The sequence below is a fragment of the Falco naumanni genome, chromosome 1 (genome assembly GCF_017639655.2).
Source record: "Falco naumanni isolate bFalNau1 chromosome 1, bFalNau1.pat, whole genome shotgun sequence".
In the NCBI taxonomy this organism is placed as follows: domain Eukaryota; kingdom Metazoa; phylum Chordata; class Aves; order Falconiformes; family Falconidae; genus Falco; species Falco naumanni.
This window is the reverse complement of record NC_054054.1, coordinates 123685524-123699263: the sequence shown is the minus strand read 5'-3', so window position 1 is coordinate 123699263 and position 13740 is coordinate 123685524. Positions and strand designations below refer to the sequence as shown.

At 40.0% G+C, this 13740-nt stretch overlaps 1 protein-coding gene across 1 annotated transcript in view; it reads left to right on the top strand.

The window, feature by feature from the left end:
* PRKCA (protein kinase C alpha) overlaps positions 1–13740 on the top strand; it is a 159423-nt gene that overhangs the window by 131724 nt on the left and 13959 nt on the right. The window contains exons 9-13 of the mRNA XM_040582020.1: positions 4784–4927; positions 5723–5896; positions 8787–8878; positions 10503–10565; positions 11045–11183. Of these exons, the coding sequence (XP_040437954.1) occupies positions 4784–4927; positions 5723–5896; positions 8787–8878; positions 10503–10565; positions 11045–11183 (612 nt within the window). The remainder of the gene's footprint in view (positions 1–4783; positions 4928–5722; positions 5897–8786; positions 8879–10502; positions 10566–11044; positions 11184–13740) is intronic.

Here is a 13740-nt window from a genome sequence, read left to right as displayed (position 1 = left end):
CCTGTGGTGTCACATCAGGTGCCCTGACCCGTGTATGTCCCAGGTCCAATGCCCTGCTCTTCAGTTTTGTGTGTGTGAAGCTCTCCATCACAAACTGCTGTCCTTACACGCAGTTTCTCTAGCCAGCAGAGCCCTGCGTCTCTTCATTCCCCTGTGGTTAGTTGAAACAGCATCCCCAGGAGCTCTGGAAATCACTTCTATCCAATATCTGTCCTATTTTTAGTTCTTAAGTTGGTCTTAACAGAGCATAAGCCTCAAACAGATTCTCTTCCCTTCTAATAAACAGTAAAGCTATTCATCGTGGGCAATCCTGGATGCAGAGGTGACGTGAAAGTGATGCTGTGTGGTTTTACATTTCATTTTTTCAAATTAAAATGCATCAGTAATGTAATGTTTTCTCTAGTATATTTATTTTTATTGTGCTCCTCTCCTTGACTGCATTTTAACAGTAGTTTTAGTTTGTACTTCCCCATCTGAAGTATCTAAAATACATAAATTGTACTTTATGTGAAAAAACAACGTCCCACATGTTGAGGTATTAAAAAAACAGAGGAAAAGCGGTTTTCTAGCAAAATATGTTTAGCAAGTTATTTCCCATGTGGGACATAGTAAGAAATTAACATTGCTGTGTGTGAGGAAAGTTTGCAAGTCATCACATTGTATGGAGCGTCATTAAACAGCTCCAGTGGGCACAGCCAACTAAATACTCACCCAGTGGGTGAGGGGAAGGCTCACGCAGGTGGCAGGAAACCTGCGAAGTGGCCACAGCATGTGGGTGGATGGGGTCTGCTCCACACGCACACTGAGCTCAGCACATTTCCGATGTGTTTGCTCCAGACCTTTGCTAAATCTGGTAAGCAAATGCTTATTTCCCTGTATCTTCACCCATTGCTTGCAACAAGGCACAACATTCGTCCACTGTAGATTTTCTGTAGTTTAATGTGAAGCAATGTTGATACTTGAAGATGTTTCCTAATCTTTTAATCATAACTATAAATCGTCAGTTGAGTTCCTGAAATACTTTTGTCTTGCCCCATATTCTGGGTTAGGCTCTGCGGTAAAGGGGTAAGGTTAAAGCCTTTCCTTAAATCCATCAACATCAATTGTTAGTGACGATTTGTGACATTTCTGCTGAGTGTAGAAACTTCCATGCAGCTTGTAAGTGATGTTTTGGTTTGGGTTTGTACTTCAGGATGAATTGAAAAACACGGAATATACACAGCAGCTAATTCTCGAAGATGGGTATTAAGTACTAGATCTTTCAGGATTTATTTCATAAAGATGTCTTACCGTCCCATCAAAAACTTGATGGCACATGTAACATCTGTAATGGCTTGACCATGTTTACCTAATTTCATTTCCATGCCCATAGCCTAATTCTGTTCCAATAGCTCTGGAAAGTTTTTTTAAGTAGTACTAAGACAACAAAGTGATATGCCTGAGGCTAAGTCATAATCAAAACATGTTGCGGTAGTATTTTGGGAAGATCTTAATGGATCATCTGTGAAATGTTTTGTTTTGGATTATTATTGTTTCTTTTTTTTTTTTTTTTTTTTTTTTTGCCTCCCAGTATATGATTGCCAGTGTTGAAATTCCGACTATACTTTCAGTAGGTCCTGAAGCCAAAAAGCAGTAAAAGGAATTCACATGCTAAATGTGAAAAACTTTTATTGGCGTGCTCATGAACAAACGGTCGGTGGCCCTGTTGAAGGGAAATGGGGACCTCTGATAAGGTGATGACAATTTAATCAGGTCATTAGGCCGTTCCCCTTTGGGTCCGTGTGCTTTCATTGAGTCAGCCTGGTCGCTGTTGAGCATTTCATGGATGCCACATTCCTGTATTTCCTTATAGACGGTTTGCAGCAGTGTTCTCTCTTTACACCTACCACCGCCGGGGCTAACGCACGGAGCTAGCTCAGCACCAGCGAGGTGATAACCAGGATCGGCGGCTTCCCGTCAGGATAAGGGCAGGCAGATAAGTTCCCGCCTGCCTTAGCCATCCACCCGCAGCAGATGGCACAGAAGCCCACCTGACCAAACAGCAGGCGCCTGATGTTCTCCTTAAAAATTTACTGTATGAAAAAAGAAATTACCAAACTGAGAGTGACATCTAATTCAAAAAAGATAGAAAATGGAAGTAAGAGGAGCATGTCTCTGTTGCTCTTTGAATCCAAGGGTTTTCTTGGAGGGCGCAGGGAGGCCTTGGCTTGGTTCTCTGATATTATTTCAAGGCGCCGCCGTCAGATGCTGACAATTTTGTCTCGCGTGTGTTTGATCGCAGCGAGCGCGGTGCTTTCGGCTCCGGGAGCCGGAAGAGGGCACAGGAGCCTGCTGACGGATCTGCCACTCTTCTCCTGTGGAAAATCTGCTGATAGCCCCGAGCCTGGGGTGGCAGAAAGCACCCCCTGCCCGAGCGGCAGGTTTGTACCCAGAGACACAATCTGCCTTGGAACAAAATGCAGTTTGTTGTTTCGAGTGATACATTTTTCAAACAGGCTGCCAACAACCTACCCAGGGGGGTTTAAGTGTAAGAAATAAAGCCAGTGTTTTCCACTCAGTGCCTGATTTCGATCTCCATTACTGGGTGAAAAGGCAGATACTGAAATTCCTTCTTGTATCAGAAAAGCAGGTTCTGTTATCTGAGACCCCATATCTGAGAGCATCACAAAGACCTGGCCAGCAAAGCTGCTCCTTTAAACCACTCACCCCCTACAAATAAAGGATATTAGGATTTTTCTTTTTTAACTTGTTCTGCTTATGGCTCAGTCTTGTATTGTGGCCTTGAAAGGAGCTGTGTCCCGACAAAGAGGGCCATTGCAGACCCTGGATTTGTGCCAGCAGCCGGATCTGCTGCAGAACCATCCCTTGCAGGATCAGGGACTTTAGGCTGACTCCCAGGACTGGCTCTTCCTAAACATTTGCACAGCACATGATCATGCTTAGCATCTCCAAGTGCTGCTTTCATGCCAGGAAGTAATATTAGCGATAGCAGAAATTCCACGTTTTAATCTGTATTACAATCCAAACCAAACACACACACACACACACACAAATATATCTAAACTCCCCAAATTCATATCCCTGTGGCAGGTATGAGGCTTCCTGCATTTCTAAAGTTGCAGGAAGAGTCATCCAATCTGAATGTGCTTTTCAAGTGATGTGTGGTTATTTTATCAGATGATTACTTGACATTGCTGCCTGCAGTAGCAGAAGGCTCGAGTCTATGAATTGAGTCACCCCTTTCAATCATCAAGTTTTAAACTTGTCTGGGGAGGGGAAAGTTTTTATCTTCCAGCTTGCAATGAGCTGCCAAAGGTGTATGCGGGACCAGGCTTTGGAGGTGATTTATTCTGTGACTTTGAATAAACTTTAACTTCTATAATTTTCTTTATCTGTAAAACAGTGATAATGCCGTAGAAACACAGAAAGGTTTGAGTTGGAAGGGACCATACAGATGACCTGGTTCCACCCCCTGCCCTGGGCAGGGACCCCTCCCACCAGCCCAGGTTGCCCCCAGCCCCGTCCAGCCTGGCCTGGGACACGGCCAGGGATGGGGCACCCACAGCTGCTCTGGGCACCCTGTGCCGGTGCCCTGCCACCCTCACAGGGGAGAATTTCTTCCTAATATCTCACCTAAATCTCCCCTCTTTCAGCTTAAAACCGTTCCCCTTTGTCCTGTTGCTACATGCCCCTTTCTCATCAGCCCCTTTAGGTACTGGCAGGCTGCTCTAATACGCAAATATTGTCCTTTCGCGGTGCAGTGAGAAAAGTATTTATCCTTAAATGTCAACCATATGTCAATGGCACAAAGTAAATTAACCATATTAGAGGTTATTTACGAGACCAAGACACTGGATAGATGGGGGGAAAGCAGTTCTATCCTAAAGTATTATTAAACCTTCTTGGCTTTGCTTCTGCTGGTATATGGGATTATTTTGAGAAAAAGAGGGATATTATGATGTAGCCCACATTATCTTTCGGTGAGTCTTACTTTTTTCTCTCTTGTTAACTTTGAGATTTGAAGTGCAACTTACTTGAGCAATTACATGGTGTCTCATATGAAATACTGAGACTTTGTTGCAACCTTCTGCAAACCAGACTGTCTTGCCAAGGCAGAGCTTTTGTATGAAATATTTCCCTTCCTTCCTTTTCCAGATCAACACTTGATTGAAAATCAAAGTTGATTGTATTGCTAGTTTGAAAGTGGCCATGTTCATCTGCATTAATTCTCATATGGTGTGTTGTTGGGTTTTTTTAATGTAGGTTATTTTTCTTAATGCATGTCAAAAATCTCCTAACTCTTGCTATGCAGTGACTTAAAAATTACATTTTAAAAGAGAATGTACTGAAGAGACTGTTTATGTCCTAAAATACCTTATGTAGAATCTAGCATGGTATTTTTGGAAAGCATTTTTTGTATTTCAAAACAAAAGCACCAGATAAGCCTGCTTTTGGCATGAAAATAAGTGATTTTTGTTTTTCCTTTGGCTTTGATTTTTGCTTTGGTTTTGCTCTTCTAACCAGATAAGTGTAGCTGCTTTTATCTGGTTATACATGAACACAGTTTTCCACTTTAATTCAGTAGTGTCAAAGTATCGTTGGAATGAGTCTTCCAAGTTGTGTCTGCGCAAATGTTGCTGTGCAGCCTTTCTCCTGGGAATGCCACCTCAGATAGGGTCATCTCCAATTGTGACCTCCACCCAGTGATCCCTTCTGGCAAGGAAACAGGCTGCTCTTCTTATTTTCCTATTTCTGTGTGTGTACGTGTGTGTATGTTCTTCAGAAAGCCAAACTTGGGCCAGCTGGTAACAAAGTCATTACTCCAACAGAAGACAAGAACTCAAGTGTGCCATCCAACAATCTGGACAGGGTGAAGCTGACAGATTTCAACTTTCTCATGGTTCTTGGAAAGGGGAGCTTTGGGAAGGTAAGAATTCTTGATAACTATTCCACTCGCGTTGTTTTTTTTTTTTGGTTTGGGTTTTTTTTTCTTTTTTTTCTTTTATTTTTCTTGAGGAAGAATGCATGACTAATTCTCCAAGAAGCAAATTCCAGAGCCAAAAGGCTGTGCATTTTGGAGGGAGGATTTCTCAACATGGAGTAGGGTGATTCCCTAAGGACTAGCAGGCTTCAGTCACATTTGGCAGTTTTTCTTGAAAAAAAATTTTAAAAGCCCTCAGACTGTTGGTCAGGATGTAAGAAACAGTCGGTGACTTTTAGATCCTCACTTCCCGGCAGTTTCAAGGAAGTGAAATCTACTTTTCTGGCTTTACTACCTAGGTCATTCTGCCAGTTCTGGAAGTCACCAGCATCAGTAGGGCTGAATATTAGGGAAAAACTAGGAGTAGCACATATATATATATTTGAAACCTCTTAGTCGAAAGAAGGGGTTGCTATTTTTCTGTCTGTTTGAACAACCACTTACGTGCTCAAGTGCCCTTTACTGAAGTGTCCCCCAGGACTTAACATTTGAGCAACCCTTTGGCAGCGTGCCTGTGATTAACCAGAGGGGTTTGGCACAGGCTTTGTCTGCAATGACTGGTACAGCTCGTTGCAGTGAGTGAGTAATGACGATATTTTTGGCGTTTTGATCAAGTTAGTCTATACCAATAAAAAAAAAAAAAAAGCTGGATTGCCATCTATACAAATCTTCGGGCGTATGAGTCACCTTCCCTCCTTGGCAGCTGGGAATATTTTCACCCTGTTGTTTCTCTTTGCGCAGGTGATGCTGGCAGACAGGAAGGGGACAGAGGAGCTCTATGCAATAAAAATACTGAAAAAAGATGTGGTGATTCAGGATGATGATGTTGAATGTACAATGGTTGAAAAACGAGTCCTGGCATTGCAAGATAAACCACCATTCCTGACACAGCTTCACTCTTGTTTCCAAACAGTTGTACGTGAGCTCTGTCTTTCTTGTCACTTGGATGTTTTCCATATGGTCATGGATTTTATCCATTCCGTGATATGTATTATCATGCAACATATATATCATAGCTTCTGTGCATAGGAGATGGTAAAGAAAGAGATACCGCATGTAATTACCGCTAGTATTTTTAATATAAAAACTAGGTTTAAAGATTTTTCTTCATACAGTAATTCAAGGAGAGCAGTGTGACAATTCATAAATTTAATAACGTGTGCTTTGCCGCGTCAGAGCCTTAAGCCCAGATCCCCAAACGTTCCTAAATACTTCTAAGGATCTGAGGATAGTACATGAAAAGTCTCGGTGGCTGTTACTGTATCGTGAGGTGATTAGTCATCAGTCAATGTTGATGAACTTAATTTAGTTTTCTGGCACCCCTGGCACAGAGGAAAGCGTTGAGGGTTGTTTTTTTTAATTCTTATAAATACGTGAAGCGGCGTTTCCCCATCACGTTGCGAAACCTTTCCCGGGGACAGCCTGTGGGAGGGCAGCACCGTGCCGGTCGCTTGGATGGCCTGGAAAGCTGCGTGGAGGGCAGCTGGCCTGGGTTTGGAGCGGCCATGGATACACCCTGGGGCTAGCGGCCTGGCTCCAGGTGTCCCGAGCTGGCTACAGGTATTTATTCACAAGAAACTGAGGCCCTTCTTGCCTCGCCTTGTAGCCGTCTTGCAGCTAAGGCCTTGAACTGTGCCCCGGGGCTGGGTTGTTACCTAACGCAGCGATGAAAGGACATACCTTGGTTTTCCACTCGACTATTCTATATCTTTTACCTCTTACACTGTTGATGGGTTTTAATCTAAAAAGAAGTGAACAACCAAGCAGCCAGTAGTTTGCAGTAATAACATCGTAACATTCCACAAACAAGCCACGTCACCCTCTTAGCATCTCACAGCATCGTTCCCTGTGGTGTTAGAGGCATTTTCAAACTCCAATTAACGTCTGCCAGTCTCTGACAGAAAATGGCCTGAATGCAACAGATTTGCAGACATAATTAATCACAAGAAAATGTGAATCTGGGAACTATTACATTTGGTAATTTTTGCCTTCTAAAATGTATTTCCTACCTCTACTTATAATATGAAGATGGTTGTAATAAGGTAAGAGATGTCCTAGTAGAAATAGAATTCTAGCTCCCTTTCATTCTTTATCTTTAGATAACTTCATTAGTAGCCAAAAAGCTTAGTCTCATGTAATGAAAAAAACACTTTGTTTAATCTTATCTTTTGAGCAAGTACGTTTTAAATGTAAAATCTTAAAAAGTACAAATGTCTAGTATTTTCTAGTTAAGGGGAATGAAAGAAAAAAATTGAGGGTTTTTAGTATTTACATTAACTTTTTTTTTTTAATCATGTACAAAAGCAGTGGAGCTGCATAAAGGCCCAGATAAATCATTAACAGCTTTGCCTTTGCCTAATCTACTTAATGTTTTCCAAAGCATTGAGTAGTTTGTGCTTGGTGCTATGAAATATCCTGTGGGATTAATATTAGCTACAAAAATGAGAAATTGTATAAAGAGAAGAAAAGGCATAGACTGTATGACCATAGGAAAAATTACTAAATTTTGGTTAGTGCTTTTAGATGCAGGCTGCTATTGCCATGGGTTTTACAATAAAGACAATTCATACAAAAATCTAAATTTTATAAATCCGTTCTGGCTAATTAAGCATTTTGCCCGTGGCTGGTCTGTTGAGCCCAGCTTAGGAAATCACAGTTTTTAAAGGTATGTTAATGTTTGAAATCGTAGTTATTGGATGATTGGAGACTTTCAATCAGTGCTGAAGGAAAGAGACTGAACCAGAGCATCTTAGTAATGAGTCTCTTTCTCATCAGAGTATTGGGTAGGAACTTTTGTACAGATACTTCAGGATAATGTTTCTGTCCAAAATATCTAAAGGAAAATCAGAGGAAGCCAAAAATATTTCTTCCATAACGGGGAGGAAGACTTTTAATGCATCTTGTACACTGTCTGGGTCACGTTGTAATGGCAGGTAGTAAGCTTGCCATGATATTGTCCACCAGAATTGTTAACGTTAGGTGGTCAAAACCTTCCACCCTAAGTCAAAGGTGTCTGTAGAGTGTAATCAACGTATTCTTACTGAAGTCACTTGGAAAAGCCCAGTCTTAGTCCTCTAAAAACTGGGAGACAGACCCACTCTTTTAAGTCTTATTGTCTGAAGGTCACTGAGTGGGAAAATACTACTTTTGAGTGCACTCAAATATGTTACGGTCACGTTTGCTTTGAGACAGCTGGATCTGGCCTTTAAATAGCCTCACTGTGCAGGAAAACTCTCCCTCCAAAACAGTATTGCCATCTCCCGCTAGCTGAAATGTGTGCCTACAAGAAGTTAATTTAGTGTCACATGTAAAGGTTCCAGATACTTTTGTAAACCCTACAATTGTTTTTCTTCTTGCCTTCTTTTAATAATAATAAAAAAATATATTTATTTAATACCTGCCATCTTCCAAAGGAAAATTTATTAGGAAGGATTAGAAATGGTCTCAAAACAAGAATTTTCAACCATCTCCAGTTTTCTTTTTAGAATTTTTTTTTTTTAGAGAAATAGATTTTTCAGACAGAACTATATGTGGACAATTGTGGGAACCATTGTAGACAAATAATATATGAAATAACATCACTAAAATTAGTAAACGTAGGCAGATCTCATCAGTCATTTACTCTTGCCGGTTTTACAAAACATTCCACTTCCATTTCCTGATCTATAAATTTTGCCAGAATGTACAACCAGTCCTAATAATCTTAAAAGCTTTATAATAACATATTCGTGACTTTTTTGCTGATCAATGCATATCTAATATTTTCTCTAATGTATTTATGTGCATTTTTAATACTTTACCCTAGGACCGCCTGTATTTCGTTATGGAGTATGTGAATGGTGGTGATCTCATGTATCACATTCAGCAAGTAGGAAAATTTAAGGAGCCACAAGCAGTGTGAGTGTTCGTGTTTATGTATTTAAATCATGTCATCATCTGAATTTTACAGTCTTCTTCCCAGGTTCAGTATGAAGTCCAGGCTGGTGGGTTTTGAGTGTGTTTTTCTAAGGCCCCCAAAACCTGAAGTTTATGTCAAATATGTTGGTGGCACACATAGACCAAAGGTAGCTGTGCCTTTTTGTTCAAAAACACAGCACGAACAAAGGCATGCAATGTCTGCTTTAAAAGTGACAAGAATTTAAACAAGGCAACAGGAAATTAAAGATGTTACTTGGTATTCTGGTGTTTTTAGCACTGAATATAAAAAAAAAAAAAAAAGTGGTTAGAACATTTCAGTCTGAATTAATGTTACAGGGAAAGGCAATACAAATAGGCTCAGCATTGCAATATAAATTACAGTTTATACGAGATAAATTCAATGCATAGCTTATAAGAATTTCTGTGATCCTAGTTTTTTATAGAAGTTTTATTTGTGACGAGTTAATAAATTATTAGAAGTTGCTGATATACATGGTCCCTTTCAGGTAATTGTACATCTGACATATCAGTGAGCAGCTGATAATGATCTGTAGCATCTTCAAATGTGACTAGATCCATCAGTAACATTTTAGTCATGCTTATAACATCGCGTCATCATTTATTAGTGTTTCATAAATCATTTACCAACGAAACTTTAAAATCAAGTGTGACCAACTGTTCTAAGAATTCAGCTGAAATAATTTCTCATTTCATTTTAAGTAATCAGGGCTTGTTTGAATAAGAGGCTTTCTAAATAGAAGCATTTGAGATATAAAACAAGATTTCAACAACTCGCTGAATAAAAACTAGATGGTGGCAGATCATCCCTGACTCCCAGCTAATGTAACTTGCCAACACCCATTGAAAACTATGGTGCTTTATGACAGCTTACGCCTGTAGAGCATCTTCCAGCACACACGTTCCCAAACACCTCTGATCAAGTGTCAGAGCTGAGCCTTCCTCTCCCTTGTGCTGGCCTAAAAATTAACCTCATCTTTAAATAATCCTCTTGCCTATATTTTGCACAGTTCCACAGCAACTGGATTCAACCATCCATCGATATTATGTATCTTTTAGCTACATTCGGCAATTATATTTTATATGGTAATAATTTTAATTAGCTGTATGTAATGCATCCATTAACAGCCTGTATAAAGGAATACTATTTCTGCAAATTATTTCATACCATGCGAATTGCAGTGTAAATTGAGCAGCATCCTGAACTCAGCATTGATATGTGAATAGAGATAATGACCTTTGCCGGCAGTTAGATCAGTGCAGCAAAATGCTGTGCCCCAGCTGCACCATTTTTTTGTGGTCTAGGGAGACATTTTCAATTTATTTTTTTTTTTAATTCTGCATTATTTTATCATCAAATAACTCAAAATGTGTATGTTAAAGTCCGGTTGACATAAGGTGTCTTATGTCATCTGCCTGTAATATATATTCTTATACTTTAATATACATATTACACACACTATATATTATATACTTAATATGCTATTATACAATCATTCCTTACCATGATGCATTTCCAAAATATTTTGTCTGAAGGAAATCATGAGGCAGTAAGAAATCTGTTGGGGTTTTTTTTTTCATACAGGTTCTATGCAGCTGAGATCTCAGTTGGGTTATTCTTTCTCCATAACAGAGGGATTATTTATAGGTGAGTATAATCTGACATAAGTAATTTCTGAACTGTTTTTAAAATCCCAAAAGGATCGGTTTCTTTAATGTTTCAGGGCATTTTTAAAACATTTTCTAAAAAGCAGTCACTGTAGCGTTCTTTTTGTTGTGAGCTTTTCCGACATCTGTGCTCTGCCCAACTCAAATGAAAACTCTTGACAATGTAAAACATTATCTTGTGCATTCCTGTGCGATGCTTAATACTTGTATATGTTCTGAAGTCTCGGTGTGAGTGTGTTCATGGTCATGTACAGCTATTTCTCCATTAATTGTCCCGTTTCAGGACTTTTGGTCATTCTTACGTGTCCACCACCTCCCTGCAGGCTGTGGACTGCTGTCCCTGTGCACCCCTGTCCCCTCCGCCCCCAGTGCAGATATTCCTCACCTAACCTCACAAGTAGCTAAGTTGGCCCTAGTTGATCCTAAACATTAACATTAAATTACTGTGATTCTTCATAGAGATCTGAAATTAGATAACGTGATGTTGGATTCAGAAGGACACATTAAAATTGCTGATTTTGGAATGTGCAAAGAACACATGTTAGATGGAGTAACAACCAGGACCTTCTGTGGCACCCCAGACTACATTGCACCAGAGGTAACTCCCTACCGTTTCATGAACCTTTCGGTCTCTCAGATGAAAATTGTCCCTACACAAATTTCACACCACCGATCTGGATGGCTGTAACTCTGGATACTCGGTGGATGGTACCATTTATACTCCTGCAGGTATTTTGAATAACTTGGTGAATCCATACGGTATTATCAGTAAGGCTTCACTATTTGACAAAATAATCTAGTTGATAGAAAACCTAACTTTTCAAGTCATCTCTGCTTCCGATTTCGATCATACTAGCAAAAGACTGAAAAGCAGGATCACCACCTTATGGTTTTAAATTTATAGCCTGGAAATGTTACTATGCTAAACTTTGTGCTTCAATTTGTGAAGCCATAGAGAGTTCATGGGTGTTGCTGAGGTTGTCAGTGAGGTCAGCAAACATTTTATTGGGAGCAAACATAGCTTCATTAATGTATTTCTTCCTAGGTTCACACAGCTGCCAAAATATATAGATTTAAAGGATTTTTTGGCATTTTCAGGAAATCACAGATCACTCATTGATTTTTGGGAAGGGACTGACAAGGTCTTGAAGCTTTTCGCTGACCTCCCTGCAAAACTGTTGTAGTCTTTTCCAAGCCATGTCCTACAAATGGTACACAGGTGTCGGGAGTTCTTCATCTCAGGAAAGCTCCAGTCATTGAAAGCCTGAACAAAGCTGTAAGATCAGGGCTTGAATGGAGCTGACATCATAAATCCATAATTTGCCTAGGCTTTGCTGTGACCTGGGGACACCTATGCTGCATCCGAGCCACTGAAATTCACACACAAACATGAATCTAACTGCAGAGGGTCTAAAATGGAAATCTGATCATGAGAAACACTGTTCTACTTTAAAGCACTGTGATAAATGCAAGCTTAGAGTTAAGATTTTTAGTCTGGATATGATTTATATTTCAATAGTTTAGGTATAAAGCATTAAAAAAGAGCACATGTGGTGATTTGGAATTGATTCAAATATATGAGTATTGAAATCTGGTATTTGTGCATACTGAGCTTTCAGGAGTCTTGATTTGTTTGGCTGCAAATTCAGTACAAGAGTCTGTATCCTGATCCAAGATTTTTCACTCTGCTTTTCGCTGAGTGCTGGGCAAGGGGCAGCTCTGGCTGGAACGTTTCTGGCTGTAATTGAATGTTTGTTGGAATATGGGAGATTTATACATGGACAAGTAAATTAGTGTCTAAGGTGAATTTTGTCGTCTCTGTGAAATTGGAATGAAAAGTAGTTTGGTTTTTTTTTCCCAGTTCCTAATTCGTGCTTTTCAGATTGAAATATTGTGTATTATGAAAGCTTGTTTTTCCACAAATTGCTGTTGCTTGCAGCAGGGTATCGGAACAACCAGAGCAGTATTTCATTTTCTTCTGTCAAAACATAAGTGAAGCCAATATTACAAATTAAAAAGTGTCCTTTCTGTGGCAATAGTCTTGTGCCAGTTAATACCAAAGAATGTGATTTCAGTGCCAAAATGCTCAATATGGGTCAGTGCTGGCATGATTTATTTCACTTTATTTGGAACTCTCATATAAAGAAATAAACCTTTTACCAAAACATTCAGTAACTGGGAGGAAATTAGTCTTTCTATTATCTCACAAACAGATATTTATTTATTTATTTTAGTTGGCTGATGTTCTTCTGTTTATTGTGACTGACAAATTGCTAACTGTGTCTGTGGTAAACTTCAAAGTTAGGTTCATGATTTGCTTGCAAGAGCATTTCAGCACGTTTCCGTGGGCTAAAATTTATAAATTTATAATAGATGATAATGAGGATGCATGTACACAGTACCATTCCCTGCTGGGTGGCGATAAATGAGCTAAATCTAAATAAACTGTGGAAGGTACCTAGGGTAGAGCAGTCCTGCGAGTGTGCTGTGCTCAGACAGAAAACGAGCTCTTTTCATCACTTCTGGGAAAATAACGTCGTGACTGTAGTGCAGGAGCCCACGGTGCCTCGACACGAGCGACCCACAGGCAGAGAGAACACGGCTGGAAGGACCAAACAGGGGCATCTCGACTGGCTTCACACGTACGGTCTCCAGGCAGAAAAGCAGGGGAATGTGGTGCTGCATTCAGCAAAGCAGACCTGCACACTTTGGTGTACTATAAAATAATGCTTTTTTATTATTTTAAGCATTTGTTTTTACTTAGGTGTATAATGCACTGAAATTAATATTCTTATCCTGTGCAATCTGAGAAATGCACAGAGGTTAAACTGGTAGAATCCCAGGTCTGATCACTTCTGTCAGGCAGAAAGTGGTTATCCGGTAAAGAATTTTTATTGATGTGCTGAACTTAAATATTTATGGTCAGAGTGTTAAAATAGCTGTGAAATCAATTAATACTTTGTATTTCCTTGACCAGTCAAGAGAGACAGGAGGAGATGGATGTCAAGAGGATTAGCAGGGAGGAATTCTGCCAGCACAGCTGCCCCTGGTGCGGTCCTGAACCCCACCATCAGCATCCCTGCAGCAGCTAGAGCACCGATGTTCAATTTGAGAAGAATTTAAATTAGAAACTCCATTTCCCTTCTCCTCCATCT